At 38.5% G+C, this 18,529-nt stretch overlaps 1 protein-coding gene across 1 annotated transcript; it reads left to right on the top strand.

Moving 5' to 3' along the window:
* The first annotated feature begins 15,462 nt into the window (after positions 1-15,462).
* Positions 15,463-16,299, top strand: LOC124967898 (olfactory receptor 7G2-like). Its single transcript, XM_047530345.1, has one exon. It carries the CDS (start codon positions 15,463-15,465, stop codon positions 16,297-16,299), a length of 837 nt encoding a protein of 278 aa, XP_047386301.1.
* The last annotated feature ends 2,230 nt before the right edge of the window (positions 16,300-18,529 follow it).

Here is an 18,529-nt window from a genome sequence, read left to right as displayed (position 1 = left end):
AATCCAGCTAGGTAAATAAAGTTCCCATATTTAATGCTTTGCATGTGTCATGTACCTATTGAATTCATTTATAATTGAGTTCTACTATTCTGATGTTTTAAAATATGCCTCACAAAAAAATTAAAATTTCCTTCCTATTTTTCTACTAGACCATCATTCCCAGTGGTCATTTCAGCAAACAAAACACTACCCAGGTATTTGCATTTATCACACTCGGAAGTTTCTCTTTCTTTTGTCTTTCCTCAATTGCCCTGACACATCCTTTCCTATCAAGGAATAAATAGTGCTACCTGTGATAATCCATGAGAGTAAAAAAGAGACAAATATTAGGGTACCATAAGCCAGCACTGTAACGGGTGTCTTTGTTTTATACGTTTCTCAACATGAAACATCCCCCAAGTTCTTTCCAGGTGTCTTGAAGTGTAATTCAATAAAATCCATACAGATTCAAAGTATTCAATGTGATCGTGGGATCTATGTATACATTACCAAATGAAAACCCTAATCATGTTAGTTAAAACCTAAAACATGTAACTTCAACTATAGAAATACAACATTCACACTTCTCTTGAACATTTGTTCCATTCACAAAGCATGTGGTGGAATCTGGATCAAATTAAGAATGCTTGACACCAGTATTCCACCAAGAGATAAATTCTGTCACAGCATCTTCTGTCTCTCCCTGCATCTTCTGTCTCTCCCTGTGACAAAGACCACTGTACTACAGGGACACTCCTAGCAGGACCCTGACTGTCTTGTAAGTGTGTGTTTCTTCTAAGTTCATGTTTTATGAAGACCAGGAAAATGTTTCTATCTTCATGTTTTCTTAGATGTCTACATATTTCATTTTTTCCTCTTATTTAGCCTAATTTTTTTTCTTTAAACATCAATAATGCCACCTTCCATCTTAAGGGAAGAACTCATGAGGATGAGAGAGAACATCACATGCAGAGTTGCAAGCTTGCCTCAGAATCCATTGCTCTACAGGAGGACTTAATCTCCATAGGCAGTTCTGTTCATCTTCAAGCATGGAGGAAGGACTTTGGTGTTTTCTCAGGTCCACTGTCATGGATGCAGTCCATCTACTCCAAGAAATTTCCTGATTAGGGATTAAGGCATTTTTAAAATATAGTTAAGAAACATGAATGTTTGAGGCTGGGTCTTGCTGTGCTGGTAAGGCTGGCTTCCAAGCTGCAAGCCTCCTGCCCTAGTCTGCCAAGTAGCCTGGATCACAAGCTGCTGGCACTGCAGCTGGCTGAGAGGGACACACTTTGAAAGCCAGAGAAATACTAGAAGTTTTGGTCAGGAAGAAAATATTACTGTTACAAAGGGGTATTATGAGATCTGTGTGATCATTTAAGAGTGCTAGTGTACTATCCAGATGTATTGAGAGAGCTTGGTCCAGTGTGAACTCCACACTCAGATAATCGGAGGTCAAACCCAGTCTAGACAAAGCACTCACTAGAGTTCACATCCATGACATAACTCACCTTACCTAGGTGTCCTCATGAGTAAATGGGGATGATCATAGGAACTAACACATCTGCAATTTGAGAGGACTTCCTGGTGATTTTGAAGCAATATAAGACTAAGGAACCATTGCATTAGACAAAGATTTCAAATCTGCATTCATGACATTTTTAAAGGTAGAGGATAATTCTGACTGAATAGCATGTCTTTGAAATTGTTTCTATCTAGGCACTCAGAATAGCAAATGAAACAGCACAAGGAAAATATTTTATATAAGAGATTAGAGGCAAAATTGGTGTAATTGAAGAAGGGCTGAGGAAGAAAGTAACAGAGAAAACATCTGAATATTCACTGGATTCCACTACCAGCCACAGAGAAGGTTTCGTGTACATTGAACAGGTTCTCAACACTCAGCATACATAAGGGTCATTCGAAAGGCTTGCTGAAGCACAGTCTGCTGGTCCATCACCCAGAATTCCTCTTCATTTCTATCACTAATGCAAATGAAGCTGCAACTCCCCAAACATTTCATTATCTGTTCATCCCCAACATTTCCATCAGAATCTTCAACACCATGGAAATAAGAAACCAAAGAGAATTCCTCCTTCTGGGACTGACAGAGGACCCAGAACTGCAGCCTCTCATCTTCAACCTGTTCCTGTCCATGTACCTAGTCACCATCCTGGGAAACCTGCTCATCATCCTAGCCATCTACTCTTACTCCCACCTCCACACCCCCATGTACTTCTTCCTCTGCAGTCTCTCCTTGAATGACATCTGCTTCAGTACAAAAACCATACTAAAGATGCTGCTAAATATCCAAACACAGGACCAGAGCATCACTTACACAGGCTGCCTCTCCCAGGTATGCTTTGTCATAATTTTTGCTCTCTTGGAAAATTTTCTCCTTGCAGTTATGGCCTATGGCTGCTATGTGGCCATTTGTCATCCCCTGAGTTATACAACCATCATGAACCTCTGCCTCTGTGTCCTTCTGGTTCTGACATCTCTGTCCATAAGCACTGTTGATGCTTTGTTTGACACTCTGATGATACTGAGGCTGTCCTTCCACACAGACCTGGAGATCCCCATCTTGTTCTGTGAACTACCTCAGATCATCAAACTTGCCTGCACTGATATACTCATTGATAACATCTTGATATATGTTGAAGCTTGCATATTTGCTGGTCTTCCTCTCTCTGGTATCATTTTCTCTTCTATTCACATTTTGTCCTCTATCGTGAGCATTCCATCATCAGAAGGGAAGCATAAAGCCTTTTCCACCTGTGGATTTCACCTGTCTGTTGTCTTCTTGTTCTGCGGGACAGCTTTTGGGGTATACATTAGGGCTGCAGTGATTGACTCCCCAGGGAAGACTGTAGTGGCCTCAGTGATGTACATTGTGATCTCTCCAATGCTGAACTGCTTCATCTACAGACTGAGTAACAGGGACATGAAGGAGACAGTGAGGAAGCTGATCAGTAGGCTAGCTTCTCTTTTGTGATTAGTCATTTGGTTTGTATTTAGTTTTCTAGAGTAAGCTGAAGTGACAGGATTCCTAGGGAGACATGAATGCCTGATACTCTGACCCAAGTTCCATCTAAAATCGTGAAACAATGTAATGACAAGGTACATTTTAAGGTGACTTGAAACCCGATTTTGGTTTTTGTGTGGGTCTTTTGTTTGGACCCATGATTTCCATTGCTAAAACACAAGTTCTTTCCTGCAGATTCTCAGAAGTAGAACCTATAGGAGGGATACGGGTTTTAGAAAATTTTGTTCTGGTACACATTTAGAAAAGTTGGTGATGGATGAAAGGCCCAGGAAAATATTTAAGCAAATCTGTGGTGATATTAGCTAATAGATTCCACCTAATTGCTTGATTGAAGCCTTGAGAATTTCATCTTTATGGTAGTCTTACTGAAGAACTTGCAAGACCTCAGAAGTAAATACAAAGACCACTTCTTTGAAATTCACATTCTTCTGAGAAAAAAAAAGTGTACACTACACTCAGATTAATTGCCTATAAACTTCACTTAATTAGATAATATCAGTCTTTTGAGATGATTGGGAGAGAGTTGATACTTATCAGTGAAGCTGTCATTCAGTCCTACTACAATAAGTACAGTCTAACTCTAATATGTTCTAACTTCAAAGAGTGTTACCTTTTCTTACAAGGACTTCTAAGATAGGAAATGTACAGAGCAGAGTAAGACTTGTATATGTCCTCCTCTTATATGTCCACAGATCGCCTCCTCCTAGGACTACTTGCCTTCCAAGACACCAGGTGGTAGCAACAATTTCAGGTATTGTTCCTAAACTTGATGCTGAACACAGAAGATTCAATGTGTTTCCTATTTGTCTATTGACCAATATACACATACATTTTCCACGAATCTACCAGACTGCCTCTCTGTAGTGGGTTAAATAGTGACCTCAGTGTGTCCAGAATCTGTCCCAAGGCTTATGATTAGCTTATTCTATAAACGCATGAATATTAATCATTCGACAAATGAGGATCTTCTCTTAGATGTATGGAGTGTAATTACAAGCTTCCAGTGAGAGAAGGAATTGGAGAAGACAGGAGAAAAGGAGGTGTGGTAACCGTGGAGATGGAGATCTCATTAATGTACCCAGTATTTGATCACCACAAGGCTGTGGTGTATTTTTATCACTCTGTAGGATTATATATTCCATAAATGTATTTTCTGTACTTCTTTGGAAAATTTTAAATTTTCTAAGGGAATTCCATGTGTTACTGTAATTCCCGTGTCATACTTCAAATCTGTTCTGTTGTGTCCAGCAATTATTTATTCATTTTCAAACTCCATATTTTAAACTGTGTTTTGTGGTACTAAAATTAAGTATTTGTGATGTTGATGACATATCAGTATCTTTATCTGATGTTTAATTTGAATATTTGTCTGAATATTCTCTGTGTCTTTGGAAAGAAATGAAATTTAATCACACACTTGGGTTGGAATCACTGGTTATAGCAGGGTAACTTTCTACCTTTGGGAAGCTCCAGAGAGTTATTTCCTAAGTGACTCCTCCCTTGTACCTTCCCAGTGGCATGTTCCTGGTGTTCCACGTCATCCCCACACATTTCACTTACCTGAACACCTAAGGCTGTGAAGCATCACTCACTTACTTTACAACTCTCTTACAAGCTTCAGAGTCATTTCACATAATATTAATCAGTTCTTTTCTCTTGACTGAAACATGTGTGTTCAAAATATTTCATATTTCCTAATATCTAGTAGCTATTTATATAACCATAATATCAGTCTTTTTTGTATAGATTGTAAATTAATTCTTCATTCACGTTTCTGCTTTTTTCTTGGGTTTTGTGGTATTTAAAGGATGCTCTCAAATGTTTGACTTTTCTTATATTTTAATGACTCCATATCATCACAGTCCTCAATAGTTTTTGACACTGAAACCTCAACTTTGCCTCAGTAGGAATGATATAACCTGCCTTTACCATTAAGGGTTGGTTCCACATGAGATTTGTTTTTGCCTGTGATGTAAGAATGGAATCAGAATCATTTTCAGTACTTTGAAACTTTTTAATCAAAATATGCATTTACTGTAATGCCAATTTGAAAATAAAGAAGCAGCTCACTTATGAGTTCATGTTTTCTAGACTTTTTCTAAACCCTAGGACTGTCCTATCTAACCTTGCACCAATATCATCTGTCTTAGAGATGGTACCTCACAAGTCAGTTAAAGTGCATTCCTTGTAGGAATGAAGTTTTTTAACCCCAAAGGTACCCTATTCATAGGATCAAGTTTTTGTCTGATTATTTGTAATTTTCTGCAATCAACCATGCCTTTTCATATATTCTTTATTATCTTACGTGCTTAAAATTAATGGAGGTAAAGCAGTAGAGGACAATACCACAATGCTACCTTGATTCATGGGAATGAAATAATATATAAAATTGTGATGGATTTAAGAAAACAAGCTCAGGCAGAAAGAGTTAAGACTTAGTGAACTATATTGATGAACATATGAAAATATCCAATTCACTAGTGATAAAATATCTGTACTTAGCCACTAACACAGACACTGTCTCCACCTATTCATTGTGGTTGAACTCTCACTGTGACTAGGGTCAAAAAATCAGCACAACACTGTTTGTCAGTGAGGCATAATCTCAAGGCTCTATTAATAATTAATCATAATTTCAACCCACAATTCCTTCATATAGTGAAAAATGTACCCTGGAACTTTAGTGATATTTGAAACAGCAATCATGAAACTCTTAAAAGGGATTGAAGAATATGTCTCTGTTGATCAGTCATAACTAATTGTAAATCACAAATGAGAATAAACACATAGAATAAAGATTAAGATTCATGCAACATTTAGTGACTTTCAGAGTAAAACTGCTCTAAATGCATTTTGGCAAAGTATTAGCTATATTAAAAAATATTTCATTTACCCACAGCAAAAACAAACCTATGATTCAACTATAAAGTTAGTATCAGACTCCAGAACTGCTATTGTTGTAGCTGAAGGAAGGCTGGATCCCAGTAGAGAAGGGTGGCTCAGGCATGAGTGCAAGTTAGGTGAAATGTGGGGAAGCAGGGATGGGGACACAGGATGTGCAACTTGGCTCTGCAGAGCAAGGGCCTGGGCCTCCCGACTGGTCTCTCTAGAGGCCTGGTCCCTAAGGACTTACAGCTGTCTTAGGGTCAAAGAGCAAGTTCAATGTTTGCTAATGAAGGTGTTGGAGCCTGAGCCCCCAGGGACACAGGAAATGCATACACTCTGTGGTCAGTCAGAAAACAATAGTGAGGGTCCTTCAGAGGCCAACTTTGTCACAGAGCTCAGCGCCCCCTCAATCCCTCTGCCCATAAGAGGACAGTCCTCTGCGTTCATCCAACACCCAGAGGAGGTGACCAGCATCTTTTCACAATGATGCCTGTCTGATAACTGGAATCTCCTAGACACTGCTTTGGACATGATTCTGGAGTCTCCCACATTCCATCCCGTGGAAGCTGTCAGGAGAACTCATGCAGAAGTTTGTGGACCCCAAACCCCAGGGGCTCCTCCTGCCTGTCCATCATCGCTGAGACATGTTTTCAGAGAGCTTTGAAAACCCTCTCAGTGCAGGTGTCCTGCAGCTGGCCTTCCACTCTCTGTGCACGGTGGCAGCCACCATTTTACTCTTGAGCACAAATCCTCTCTTTGCAAACAGGATTTGTGTGACAACACCGTCCGTCATTGCCTTGCACCTTGTGGAGGCAGGAGACATGTCACTCAGATCCACTTCGCTTTCTGTTATCTCTCCCAGATCTTCATCCAGATGAGCTTGGTGTCATCACTGGTAGCTGAGTGAGGATCCTGGGGAGGAAGTGTAGACCCAGGAGATGACATCCCTGACATACCTGTCCTCCTTTCTAAAATTACAAAATATTTTAGTTGTAAGAACAGCAAGAAGAGTGTGATAATAATTTTCCAACTGGGCATGGTGGTGCATGCCATTAATCCTAATGGCTTGGAAGTTTGAGGCAGGAGGATTCACGTTCAAATCCAGCCTGAGCAACCTAGCAAGGCCTTGAGCAACTCAGGGATGCTCAGTCTGTAAGTAAGAATACACAAAAGGACTTGGAATGTGACTCCCTGGTTCTGCAACCCTGGGGTCAATCCTCAGTACCAAAATTATAATAATAATTTTCCAAATAGTACCATTCACCCTATTCCAGAATTACAAATGTGCACATTGTGCAGTTACAGCTTCAAGTCCTGCTTCCTGCACAAGCAGCACAGGTGCAGAAGGAGTCCTCACACACCCCATTCCCCTCTTTCCCTTCTCATAGGCAGGATCGGGGATGTTTCCCAGTGCCTGAATTCATGTCATCACGGATTCATTTGTACACAAATGGAGGAAGGATAACACCATCATATTATTCAAATAAAAATGAAGAAATGAATTATGCTAAAATAATACAGTGCATCACAGTGGTAATTAAATTTATTTAAATAGAAATGAAGCTGAACATGAGCTAAATCTGTATTACATAGAAAGTTCTAATAAAATGATATGCACAGTATAATTCTGTTTATTAGATACAGCTTTTTACATTAGAAGAAGCAATTCTTTGTAGAAGAATAAGCCCTAATACAATGAAAATCACAGGGTAATCATACTTATCACATTGGTGTCCTGATTAAGCAGGGGAATGGAAAGAAATAAGATCATACAACAAACTTGGCTTCAGGTGCATGAGTATCATTTGCTGAAATGACAGTAACTAAAGTCAGGACTGTGAAGTTGGGAATTCGATAATGTTGAATGGGGTGCCCAGCCCCTCGTTTTTGTTTTCTATAATTTTGTTATGCTTTGATGATTCACAATTAATAGCACACAATATGTGGGTTTGAATATCTATTTAAATTTTTTCTCAAAATACCCTTAAGAAGTCCGAGAATTTATATACACCATTGTTTAAAGAAATACGCAAAGTCACCAAATAGGCAGGCAGCGTTAAGAAAAGTATCTGCACATCTAACTACATAGACAGAGTTGTTTGCTCAGACACTTATGCTTCCTTATTCCTTCTTCTTTTTAATTTCTATGTATTTCATTAGGGTACACTAATGCCTTACATTGATGATTATGTACCTTGGAACAACCATTTTGGACAACTGGCAAAAAAATCTAAATATAGATATGACTAGACACCTAACAGAAATAAATGCTGATGTTCATCAAAAGATACACATAAGATGTATAAAAGAAAAGAGGTAGAAACATCCCACTTGCCCATCAGTGAATGTAAAGAAGTCAGATACTTTTCAGGGGCTCATAGTAACAAATAGGCAGAACCAAAATTTAAGCCCAGGTTTGTCATAAACTATTCATACTGTCCACTGTACTAGAAGAAAATCACATACATGGGCAGTGGCATTGGGCTATGCTCAGAGTCCCAAGCAGCATACACACTTTCTCCTTTACTTGTAATAAAATTTCCATATTAAAAAAGGATATTACAAGAACAGAGCAAAATGATCTAGTGGGGTTCACCCTAGGTATGCAAGGTTAGTAAACATGATTTATCACATCAGTAGACTTAAAGACAAGAATCATATGATAATCTCAATGGACGCAGAAAAAACACTTAACAGAATACAGCACACTTTCTTGCACAAAACAGTAGAATAACTAGGGATAGTAGCAACATACCTCAACATTATAGAAGTGATATTTGCTCAACCGAAGGCCAACATCATTATAAATGGATAAAAACAGTAAGCATTCCCTCTAAGAACTGGAACAAGACAAGAATGCCCTCTTTCAACACCTTTATTGAACACCATACTTGAAACATTAGCCAGAGCAATTAGACAGAAGACAGACTTAAAGGGATATAAGTAGGAAAAGAAGAGCTCAAACTACCACTATTTCCTAATGATATGATTCAATATTTAGAAAAACCAAGAATTCAACCAGAAAACTTCGACAAATAATAAATGAATTCAGCAAAACAGCAGGATAAAAAAATCAATATCCATAAATCAAATGCATTTCTATACATGAATGATGAATCCACTGCAAGAAAAATTAGGAAAATTACCCCATTACCAATAGCCTCAAAAAATGAAATACTTGTGAATCAATCTAACAAAATAAGTGAAAGAACTCTACAATGAAAACTACAGAACACTAAAGAAAGAAATTGAAGAAGACCTTAGAAGATGGAAAGATCTCACATGCTCTTGGATAGGAAGAATTAACATTGTCGAAATGGTCATTATACCATAAGTGTTATACAGATTTAATGTAATCCCTATTAAAATCCCAATGACAATATTATAGAAATAGAAAAAGCAATCATGAAATTCATTTGGAAAAATAAGAGACTCAGAATAGCTGAAGCAATCCTTAGCAAAAAAAGTGAAGCAGGGGTCATCACAACTCCAGACCTCCAACTATACTAGAGACCTATAGTAATAAAAACAGCATGGTATTGGTATAAAAACAGGCACATAGACCAGTGGTACAGAATAGCAGACACAGAGAAAAAAACACAAAAATACAGTTAGGTATTACTAGACAAAGGCACCAAAAATATACATTTGAGAGAAGATTGCTGTTCAAAAAATTGTGCTGGGAAAACTGGAAATTCATATGTAGCAAAATGAAATTAAACCCCTATCTCTCACCCTGCACAAAGTCAACTCCAAGTGGATCAAGGACCTAGCAATTAGACAAAACACCCCAAGACCACTAGAAGAAGAAGTAGGCCCAAATCTTCACCATATCAGCATAGGAAATGACTTCCTTAACAAGGCCCTTAAAGCACAAGAAGTCAAATCAAGAATCAATGAATGAGATGGATTCAAACCAAAAAACTTCTTCTCAGCAAAAGAAACAATCAATAACATGAAGAGGGAGCCTACAGAGTGGGAGAAAATCTTTACATGTACCTCACAGCATTAATCTCCACGATATATAGAGAACTCAAAAACCTTAACACACACACACACACACACACACACACACACACAAAATAACCTACTCAATAAATGGGCTTAGGATATGAAAAGACACTTCACCAAAGAAGAGAACTGATCAACAAATATATGAAAAATGTTCAACCTCTAGTAATTAGAGAAATGTAAATCAAAACTACACTGAGATTTCATCTTACTCCAGTCAGGATGATAATGATGAAGATTACAAGCAACAATAAATGTTAGTGAGGATGTGGGGAAAATGGTTCACTCCTACATTTCTTGTGGGGTTGCAAACTGGTACAACCACTATGGAAAGCAGGATGGAGATACCTCAGTAAACTTGGAATGGAATCACCATTTGACCCAGTTGTCCCACTCCTTGGTTTATACCCAAAGGACTTAAAATCAGCACACTACAGTAACACAGCCACATCAATGTTTATAGCAGCACAATTCACAATAGTTCAGCAATGAAACCAACATAGATGCCCTTCAGCAGATGGATGGATAAAGGAAATGTGGTACATATACACAACAGAATAATGCTCAGCTTTAACGAAAAGTGAAATGATGGTATTTGCAGGTAAACGGATGGAATTGGAGAATATTTTGATAAGCAAAATAAGTCAAACCCAAATAACCAAAGATAAAATGTTTTCTTTGATATGCAGATGCTAATTCATTATAAGGAGTTCATGGCTAGGGAAGAATAGAGATAATTGGATTAGACAGAGGGGAGTGAAGGGAGAGATGGGGATATGGGGATAAGAGGATAGTAGAATTAATAGGACATTATTACCCTATTCACATATATGATTACACAACCCGTATAACTATACACCATATACAACAAGAAGAAGGTGAAGTTATATTCCATTTATGTATGATGTGTCAAAATACATTCTACTGTGATGTAAACTAATTAGAAGAAATAAAAATTATTAAAATATAATTTAATTCTGTTTCCTGATATGATAAAGTGGGTAGAAACACATAAAATGGAAGGTAGATGTTTAATTGTAAGATCAATGTGTTTTCTGTACCAGGTGCATAAATGGAGGTGAGCAGAATCATCGGAGTGTCCCAGGTGATGTAGGGCTGGCCTCATGGGTCAGGAGACCAGCCACCCTGATTTCCTCTCTTCTACAGATTTGGTCTTTGAGGACATCTACTTCTGGGTTGAGAAAGACGTAACATTTCTTGTATAATGAGGAGCCGTGGGTATTGAGCCCTGAGGGACATAGAGACTGGAGGTCTCAGCTAGTGAGAACCTTACTCAGAAGGCCAGGAAACCAGGAAGCAGCAGCTGTGCCTTCAACCAGAGATGGTCCTTCCTGAGCTGGAGCCCATGGACTCAGAGTGTGTCTTCTGCCCTGAGACCCGTTTCTCTCTCCACGTCCAGGTGAGGTGCTGGGTCATTCCCAGGGAAGCCAGCGAGGGAGCTCAAAGTCCCTTGGTTATGACTTTGGACACAGGGCAAGGGCTCTGATCCAGTTTCCTCCCAGGGAAGCAGTGAGGGTACTACAGGCAGAGGATGAGGAGAAGCAGGTCCCTGGACTCTGCTGCCCAACTCCAACTCCTGACACATTCTCTTCACATTTTTGACAATTTTCTATCATTTTTCATAATACTGGGCACCTGCTCTCTCTGAAGAGCTGCAGGAAACTAATCTCTTCCTAACAATTGAATTTAAGATAAAGGAAAAACTGCATATATCAATATTAATCAATAAAATAAGGTGTCTCAGCATGTACAAATATGGTACAATGAATCCTAATGGTAACTGTAATTAGAGTGGACCAGTAAAAATATGAAAAAATGAATAAAGTACTTAAGAATGCCACTTGTAAATGCAGTGTAGAGTAGGATTCTGTTTACATAAAGTTTTAAAAATGTGACATAAAGCAACTGCTATCTTCTGGAAGAATAATACCAAACTTAATGAAAATTCTTGGAGAAAAATGTCTATAAAGATTATGTGATTGTTTCCATAGGGAAAGAAACAAATTAAGTGAGAGCAAGTACATATAGCAAGGGAATTCACTTACACCTCTATCATTTACTGATTTGCTGCAATAAAAGTACAAAAAGCAAGGGTGAAATGTGTATTGACTGCTGAGTAATGAGTGTAATCCATTCTTGATTCATTATACTTTAAATCATTCATCATACTTTAAATATGATGAATAATTATGTACCTTTATAGGTTATGAAAATTTTAATTTTTCATGTTATAGAATTTATATAAATAATTTTTTCCTACTTTAGAAATTCATGGTTTTGTGAATCAAGTGTTTGATTTATGTATTATTATTTACTTTTCATTGCTATACATGTCAATGTGTGACCAAGGCAAATGAATACTTGTATCACGGATGCTTCTTTCCTTTCTTACTTTTATACACAATCAAGATTCTTAAAGGTCAGTTCAGCACACAAACTATTCTCTGAAATCTGAATTTGTTGAGCTAGAGATGCTCTCTTTCTTTCTTCTATCCCCAAGTGCCCCAACCCATGTCCTTGTATGGCATGAAGAGTATTGTGGGATCTTTTTCCTGTAAGTCACACACTCACACACACAATAGTAACGGTCTGTGTGAGCCTTACCTGCCTAGCACTTTGTGGGTTGCTTGGCTCTATTCATTTCTCTTCATTCAAACTGTTCAATGATGCTTCCCCCTACCTTTATTGAGAAAAAATTGTGCAAACAGCAATTGTACATATTTAGTGTATGCAAAGTGATGGTTGGAACATGTAGACTATGAAAGTCATACTACACTGTAGCTAATGAAAACATCAACCAGACAGCACGATAATACAAAATACCCAGACTTCTCATCCAGTTGACATGGATTTCCTCCATAACGCTAATGCAGGGCACTGAATGAAATTCAGATGTGTGAGTGTTTGTGTATGTACATGTATATATGTCTGTTTATCTACATATATATACATAAATGCACACACATACATACATATACACATGCATATATATGCATGTATATACAACTATATGTGCACTATGCATACACATATATATAGATAGATCGTTTCATATACTGGAGATTGAATGAAGGGCATGGCACCTGTTAGAGAAGTGTTCTGTCACCAGGCTACAAACCCTATCATTCATTTTTTATTCTGAGACAGGTTCTTGCTGAGTTGCCCAGGCTTGCCACGAAATTGCTATCCTTCTGCCTCAGTCTCCCAAGTTGCTACAATTAGAGGCAAGTACCACCATACCAGCTGCTAGTCTTTTATTGTACCAAACAATCGCTCTTGACATCACAGCTTCTCTCTTTCCCATAATAGGGAAGTCTGTTCTCTTAAGGGACATCCCTTTTGGGAAATCAGATAATCTAAGCCTGTTGTTCTTATGTGAAGATAAAAAAAAAAAATTACTACCTTCCCTGTGTTTTTGAAGGAATCCATGCATTTTATTGCCACTTTTTTTTTCCTTTTGCTCACTATTTGATTTAATATGCTACTTACCATGCTGAGGGAAGAAATTTTCTTAGAATGAGACGAAGAATGTCTCAAAAAGAGTTACTGAGTTTCTTGCATAATTAACTTCTAAGGCAGATTGCGTGGGTTTCCAGGGACAGTCTTACTACTCTTCAGGTTTAAAATCAATACTTACTAATGCTTGCTCATGACTATGCCAGGGTCCAGCCCTAGCAGGATTCCATGGGTTCCACACCGGTAAACAGGACGCGGGGAGAGAGCGTCGGCGATGGATGGAGAATGAAAGACACAGACTCTAGTTCTGGTGCAATCAATCCTACTTTATTCTGGGGAAGGCTGGGTTTATATACATTTTTCTTCAGGCTATAATGGCAGTCTTGTGGTTAATATTAAAAAAGTTTCCAAAGCATAGGCAGAAAACAACAACCTTACAGATCATCCTTACCTAATCACAATTGTTTTAAAAATATCTAACTACATTGATGAGCTAATACAATGTTTATTTCCTTAATATCTAAATTCTATGTGACCTAAGACTATTCTTATTATTCTTGCGGTTAAAGCGATAGACAAGTAATCTCATGTGACCATTTCTATTAGGTCCCTCTGGTTAATATCTAAATTGCTGAGTTAAGGGTTACAGGAGGGCAGCGGTCCCAATGGTTATTGTGTGCCAACATTTATTATAGGGGTGACATATTCTTTGTAGGAAGGAAGGAATGTTATGAAACCTTATTGTTTTACCTCACCACCACACATGAACAAAACCATCGTTAAAATTTAACCAGCCTGTTGGAGACAAAGGCAGATCTACAACTATTTTCTCCAGAGGCTTTCAGGGACTCATTGCATGGTTGCAAAATTATTTTTAATTTTGTTAGTGGTAAAGACCCATTGTTTTTCAGATGGTAGGTAATATTTTCTGGAATTTTTGTTGTATTCCCCTCGTCCCCTTAAGTAATCCGTTCAGACTGAAATGAGTAATATATTATCAGAAAAACACAGCAGAGAAAACACCATGCTTCGGAGCAAAACATCCAGCAATTCCTTTTAGGATGAGCCTTTGCAATCATCCTCCAGAGGATCTTTATCAAGCACTGGATGGAATTCCGGACGCCCCCACATGACTACCTGACTGGGGGTTATCACCAGCTACCATTAACTTAATGCATAGAAGGAGCATACATTGAGATTGTTTCAGTAAGAAACAATTTCAGTAATAAAAGGAAAGGATGAAACATGAGAGGTTGTTTATCAATGACAGTTCTGAACTATCCAGAGGCATTCCCAGAGACTGGTCATGACAGCCAACACATCAGTCAGACAGATCTCTCTCTGCCATACTCCAACTGTGCATATTGTGTTCATGACAAGTCCTCCTGGGTCCATAGGGCTGACAGGTCCATGAACTACCTCATCTGGAGTTTGATGATCCTTCTCATGATGATGAGCATACAGTGTTAGAGAGCAAAGCTCTAGAATATGGATGTGCTATGTTCATTCTCCTCTTACTTTCTTTGTGTACAAGGCATGGAACAATTCTAAAGGAATTGTTGTAATCTCATCACTGAGTATGTGGGAGAAACTGTCCATGAAAGGAAGTTGTGGTTAGCAGAAAATGTAAAGAGGAATGGAGGGAGACAGTAAGCCAGGGATGCATTATAACACTCTCCTTAGGGCAAATCGCATGAGACAGAGATTTGACGTTTTTTTCTTTGTTGTTGTTGTTGTTTTTCCTTTTTTTGTAAAGCACAAGGTTCTAAAGTTTAGAGTTATCAAATGCACCTAGATTGATTGTTAGAATACTCTTGCAGGTCCTCATACTCAGAGCTTATCATCAACATAAGTTACGTCTATAGTGGTACCAAGAACTGTCATGATATTAAAGTTCTAATGCTTGAGAAACCATTTATTTCATCCAATTTTCACACCATATTTCCCATAGTATTCACCAACAATATGGATCCCACAAACCAAACAGCTATCTCAGAATTCCTTCTCCTAGGACTGACAGAGGACCCAGCACTGCAGTCCCTCATCTTCACCTGTTCCTCTCCATGTGCCTGGTCAACATCCTGGGAAACCTGCTCATCATCCTGGCCATCTACTTAGACTCCCACCTCCACACCCCCATGTACTTCTTCCTCTGCAATCTTTCTTTCAATGACATCTGTATAAACATGACCACCATCCCCAAGATGCTGGTGAACATCCTAACAGGGGATCAGAGCATCACCTACACAGGCTGCCTCACCCAGGATGCCTTTGTTATGATTTCTTCATATTGGGAAAATTTTCTGCTTGCAGTGATGGCCTATGACTGCTATGTGGCCATTATTCACCCCCTGAGGTACACAGTCATCATGAAGCCCTGCCTCTGTGTCCTGCTGGTTATGGTCTCCCTGTTTGTTAGTATTGTGGATGCCCTCCTCCACACTCTGCTGTTGCTGCGACTGTCCTTCTGCAGAGACCCAGAAGTCCCCCAATTCTTCTCTGAATTTGCTCACATTATCAAGCTCTCTTGTTCTGACACCTTCACTGATAACCTCATAATACTTATTGCAGTGTGTGTATTTGCTGGTGTTCCTCTCTCTGGGATAATTTCCTCTTGCATTCACATTGTGTCCTCTGTCTTGAGAATGCCCTCATCAGGAGGAAAGCAAAAAGCATTTTCCAACTGTGGGTCTCACCTTTCTGTTGTCTGTTTGTTCTATGGGACAGGTGCAGGTGTGTACATTAGCTCTGCAATGACTGATTCATCCAGGAAGACTGCAATGGCTTCAGTGATGTATTCTGTGGTGCCTCAAATTCTGAACCCCTTTATCTACAGCCTGAGGAACAGGGACATGAAGGTGGCCTTGAGGAATCTCATGGATAGGATAGCTTCTGTATAATGAAGTGTCACTTGTCTTGGATTTAAATTTCTAGAATAAGAAAAAGTGTCAGGATTACTGCTGAGCCAGAATGCCTGGTACATCCATCACAATTTTTCTCTTAAAATATTTATTTTGACGGGACAAAATAAAGTTCATCTGTATATTAACTTGACTTGAAACATGAGTTCCCTTTTTATCTAACTCTGTACTAATGACACTTGATTTCAATTGCCTAAAATCAGTTTCTTTCCTTGAGTTTCAGAGAAGCAGAGACTGTGATACTGATTCCTGCTTTGGGAAATTTAGTTCTGGCACACTCTTAGAAAACAGCAAGCTGGAGAAGTTGAGCAGGTGGAAAACATTTAATCATCACTGGGTTCTCAGACAAGGTGCAGTTTTCCCCTGGTCCTATGTTTCTGAAGCTATGCTACCTATGTGCATTTCTGATGGAACTTCATGTTGTTCTTTGGTATTGCAGAGTTCTGTGATATTTGACAAATGATGAAATCTCTAACCTTGACCTCATTGCTTTGGTTTCGGATCTATTTTAGTGATCAGATATGGATAAATCTCAGAAAGGAGCATTGTATAAGGTGGACAGGGGAAGGGAAGGTTAGTGCAAGTTCAAGTATATATGTGAATTCCATGGTCAGAGCTGTGTGTCTTGCTTCTCAGAAGTAGACAAACTGAGAACTGTGTCATATAGCTGAAATGTCCTACTTGACTAAGACATAAATGAGTAATTCCCTGTAAAGATGTTTCCATATGAGATCCCATTAGCATTCACTCTTCTCTTTTTCGCTATTCATAAAATTCACATAATTAGATATCTCAGTGGGGGAGATGGCTCTGTGATATTGGAACCATCTCAAGAGATTATGAAACTAGTTCTCAAAGCAAAGGAATCCCTCAGTCTAACATATTGGCACAAAAAAGAGAATCAGCATTCATTACAATGATTCAAAGTGGGGGTGCTAAGTTCTGGGGATTGAGACTTTATGGCTTCCTACATGGGGTGGGCCTCTTCCAAGGACCTGTTCTCCTAAGAATCCCCAGGGATTTCCAGCAGGTACAGGTGTTGTCTCTGGACATATGGTGCCAGAGACATTCAACTGAATGCCCTTTCCTTGGTCTCTCTATGGCCACCTCTCTGTGGAGACACACAGAAGACAGCTGTGTCATGAGGTGAGCTGAGAACCTGGAAATCATATTATATCCTAATCCCCTCACTTGTTAATATGAGTATATATGATAAGAGGGTGAGTATGATTCATTTTACAAGATAATTTTTGCCTAGGATAACCTTATCCCTGATAACCTGTACGGCCCAAACTGAAATTGCATAACCTCTTAGAATACACAGATTAGACAGAAAGTTTATGAATTCAAGCAGTGCTTGATTGCAAATATTTCCATATTTTTCTTACAAAATAATATTTTGGAGGACTCCAGTGAATATTTACTCACCCTCTAATAAATGCCTTCAATTTATTACATCAATTTACTTCATTTTGACCTTGATATGTTTCAAGGACGTGAGTGATCTCTGTGTCCTGTTAGTCATTTCATTACTGAGCATCTGAGACTCCATCCTGTTGTTGGGTTTAGCAGGTACTCATTCATTTTCAGTCCTATTTTTACATGACCTCAGGTAACAATGAATCACAGGGTGTCTTTCTGATATTGATAAACTTTGGGTAATTATTCTGTTATTATGAATAAAGATGATGGTCTAACCTGTTTCATGATTCCAGGAGGAATTGTAAGGTAGTTTTGTGCGTTTCCATTAAACTTACCTGCCCATTAGGTGATTCTGATGCTCAAAAGAGTCACAATACATTATCATTTATGCAGTCTTTTGCTGGGACATAATGTTTTGCTAATTTATATTTCTCTTTTAATGAGGTGGTGTCCTTCACATCTATTATACAAGTCATTTCCTTTTCTTCTCTTTGGAAAATCAGTGTTTGAGATTTTTCCATTGAGGTGTTTATCTTTTTGTCAATGTATAATAGGTCTTTATTTATCTGCAAATTCAACCCTTCTAATAAAGACCAAATCATTAAAGAACATGTTGACATCAGAAGTCTGTTCATCCATGTTAAGCCACAAACTAAAGTTCACATATTGTATGATTCTGTTTACACAAAGTCCAACAGCAGGTAAAACTTATCTATCTAAGAGGACTTAGCATATGGTTTCTGTCAGGAGGGGGACATGAATTGTAGGTGGTAAGAGATTCTGGGTA

The sequence above is a fragment of the Sciurus carolinensis genome, chromosome 17 (genome assembly GCF_902686445.1).
Source record: "Sciurus carolinensis chromosome 17, mSciCar1.2, whole genome shotgun sequence".
Taxonomy (NCBI): domain Eukaryota; kingdom Metazoa; phylum Chordata; class Mammalia; order Rodentia; family Sciuridae; genus Sciurus; species Sciurus carolinensis.
Note: the sequence above shows the minus strand (reverse complement) of the source record. Positions and strands in the feature narration are given on the sequence as shown.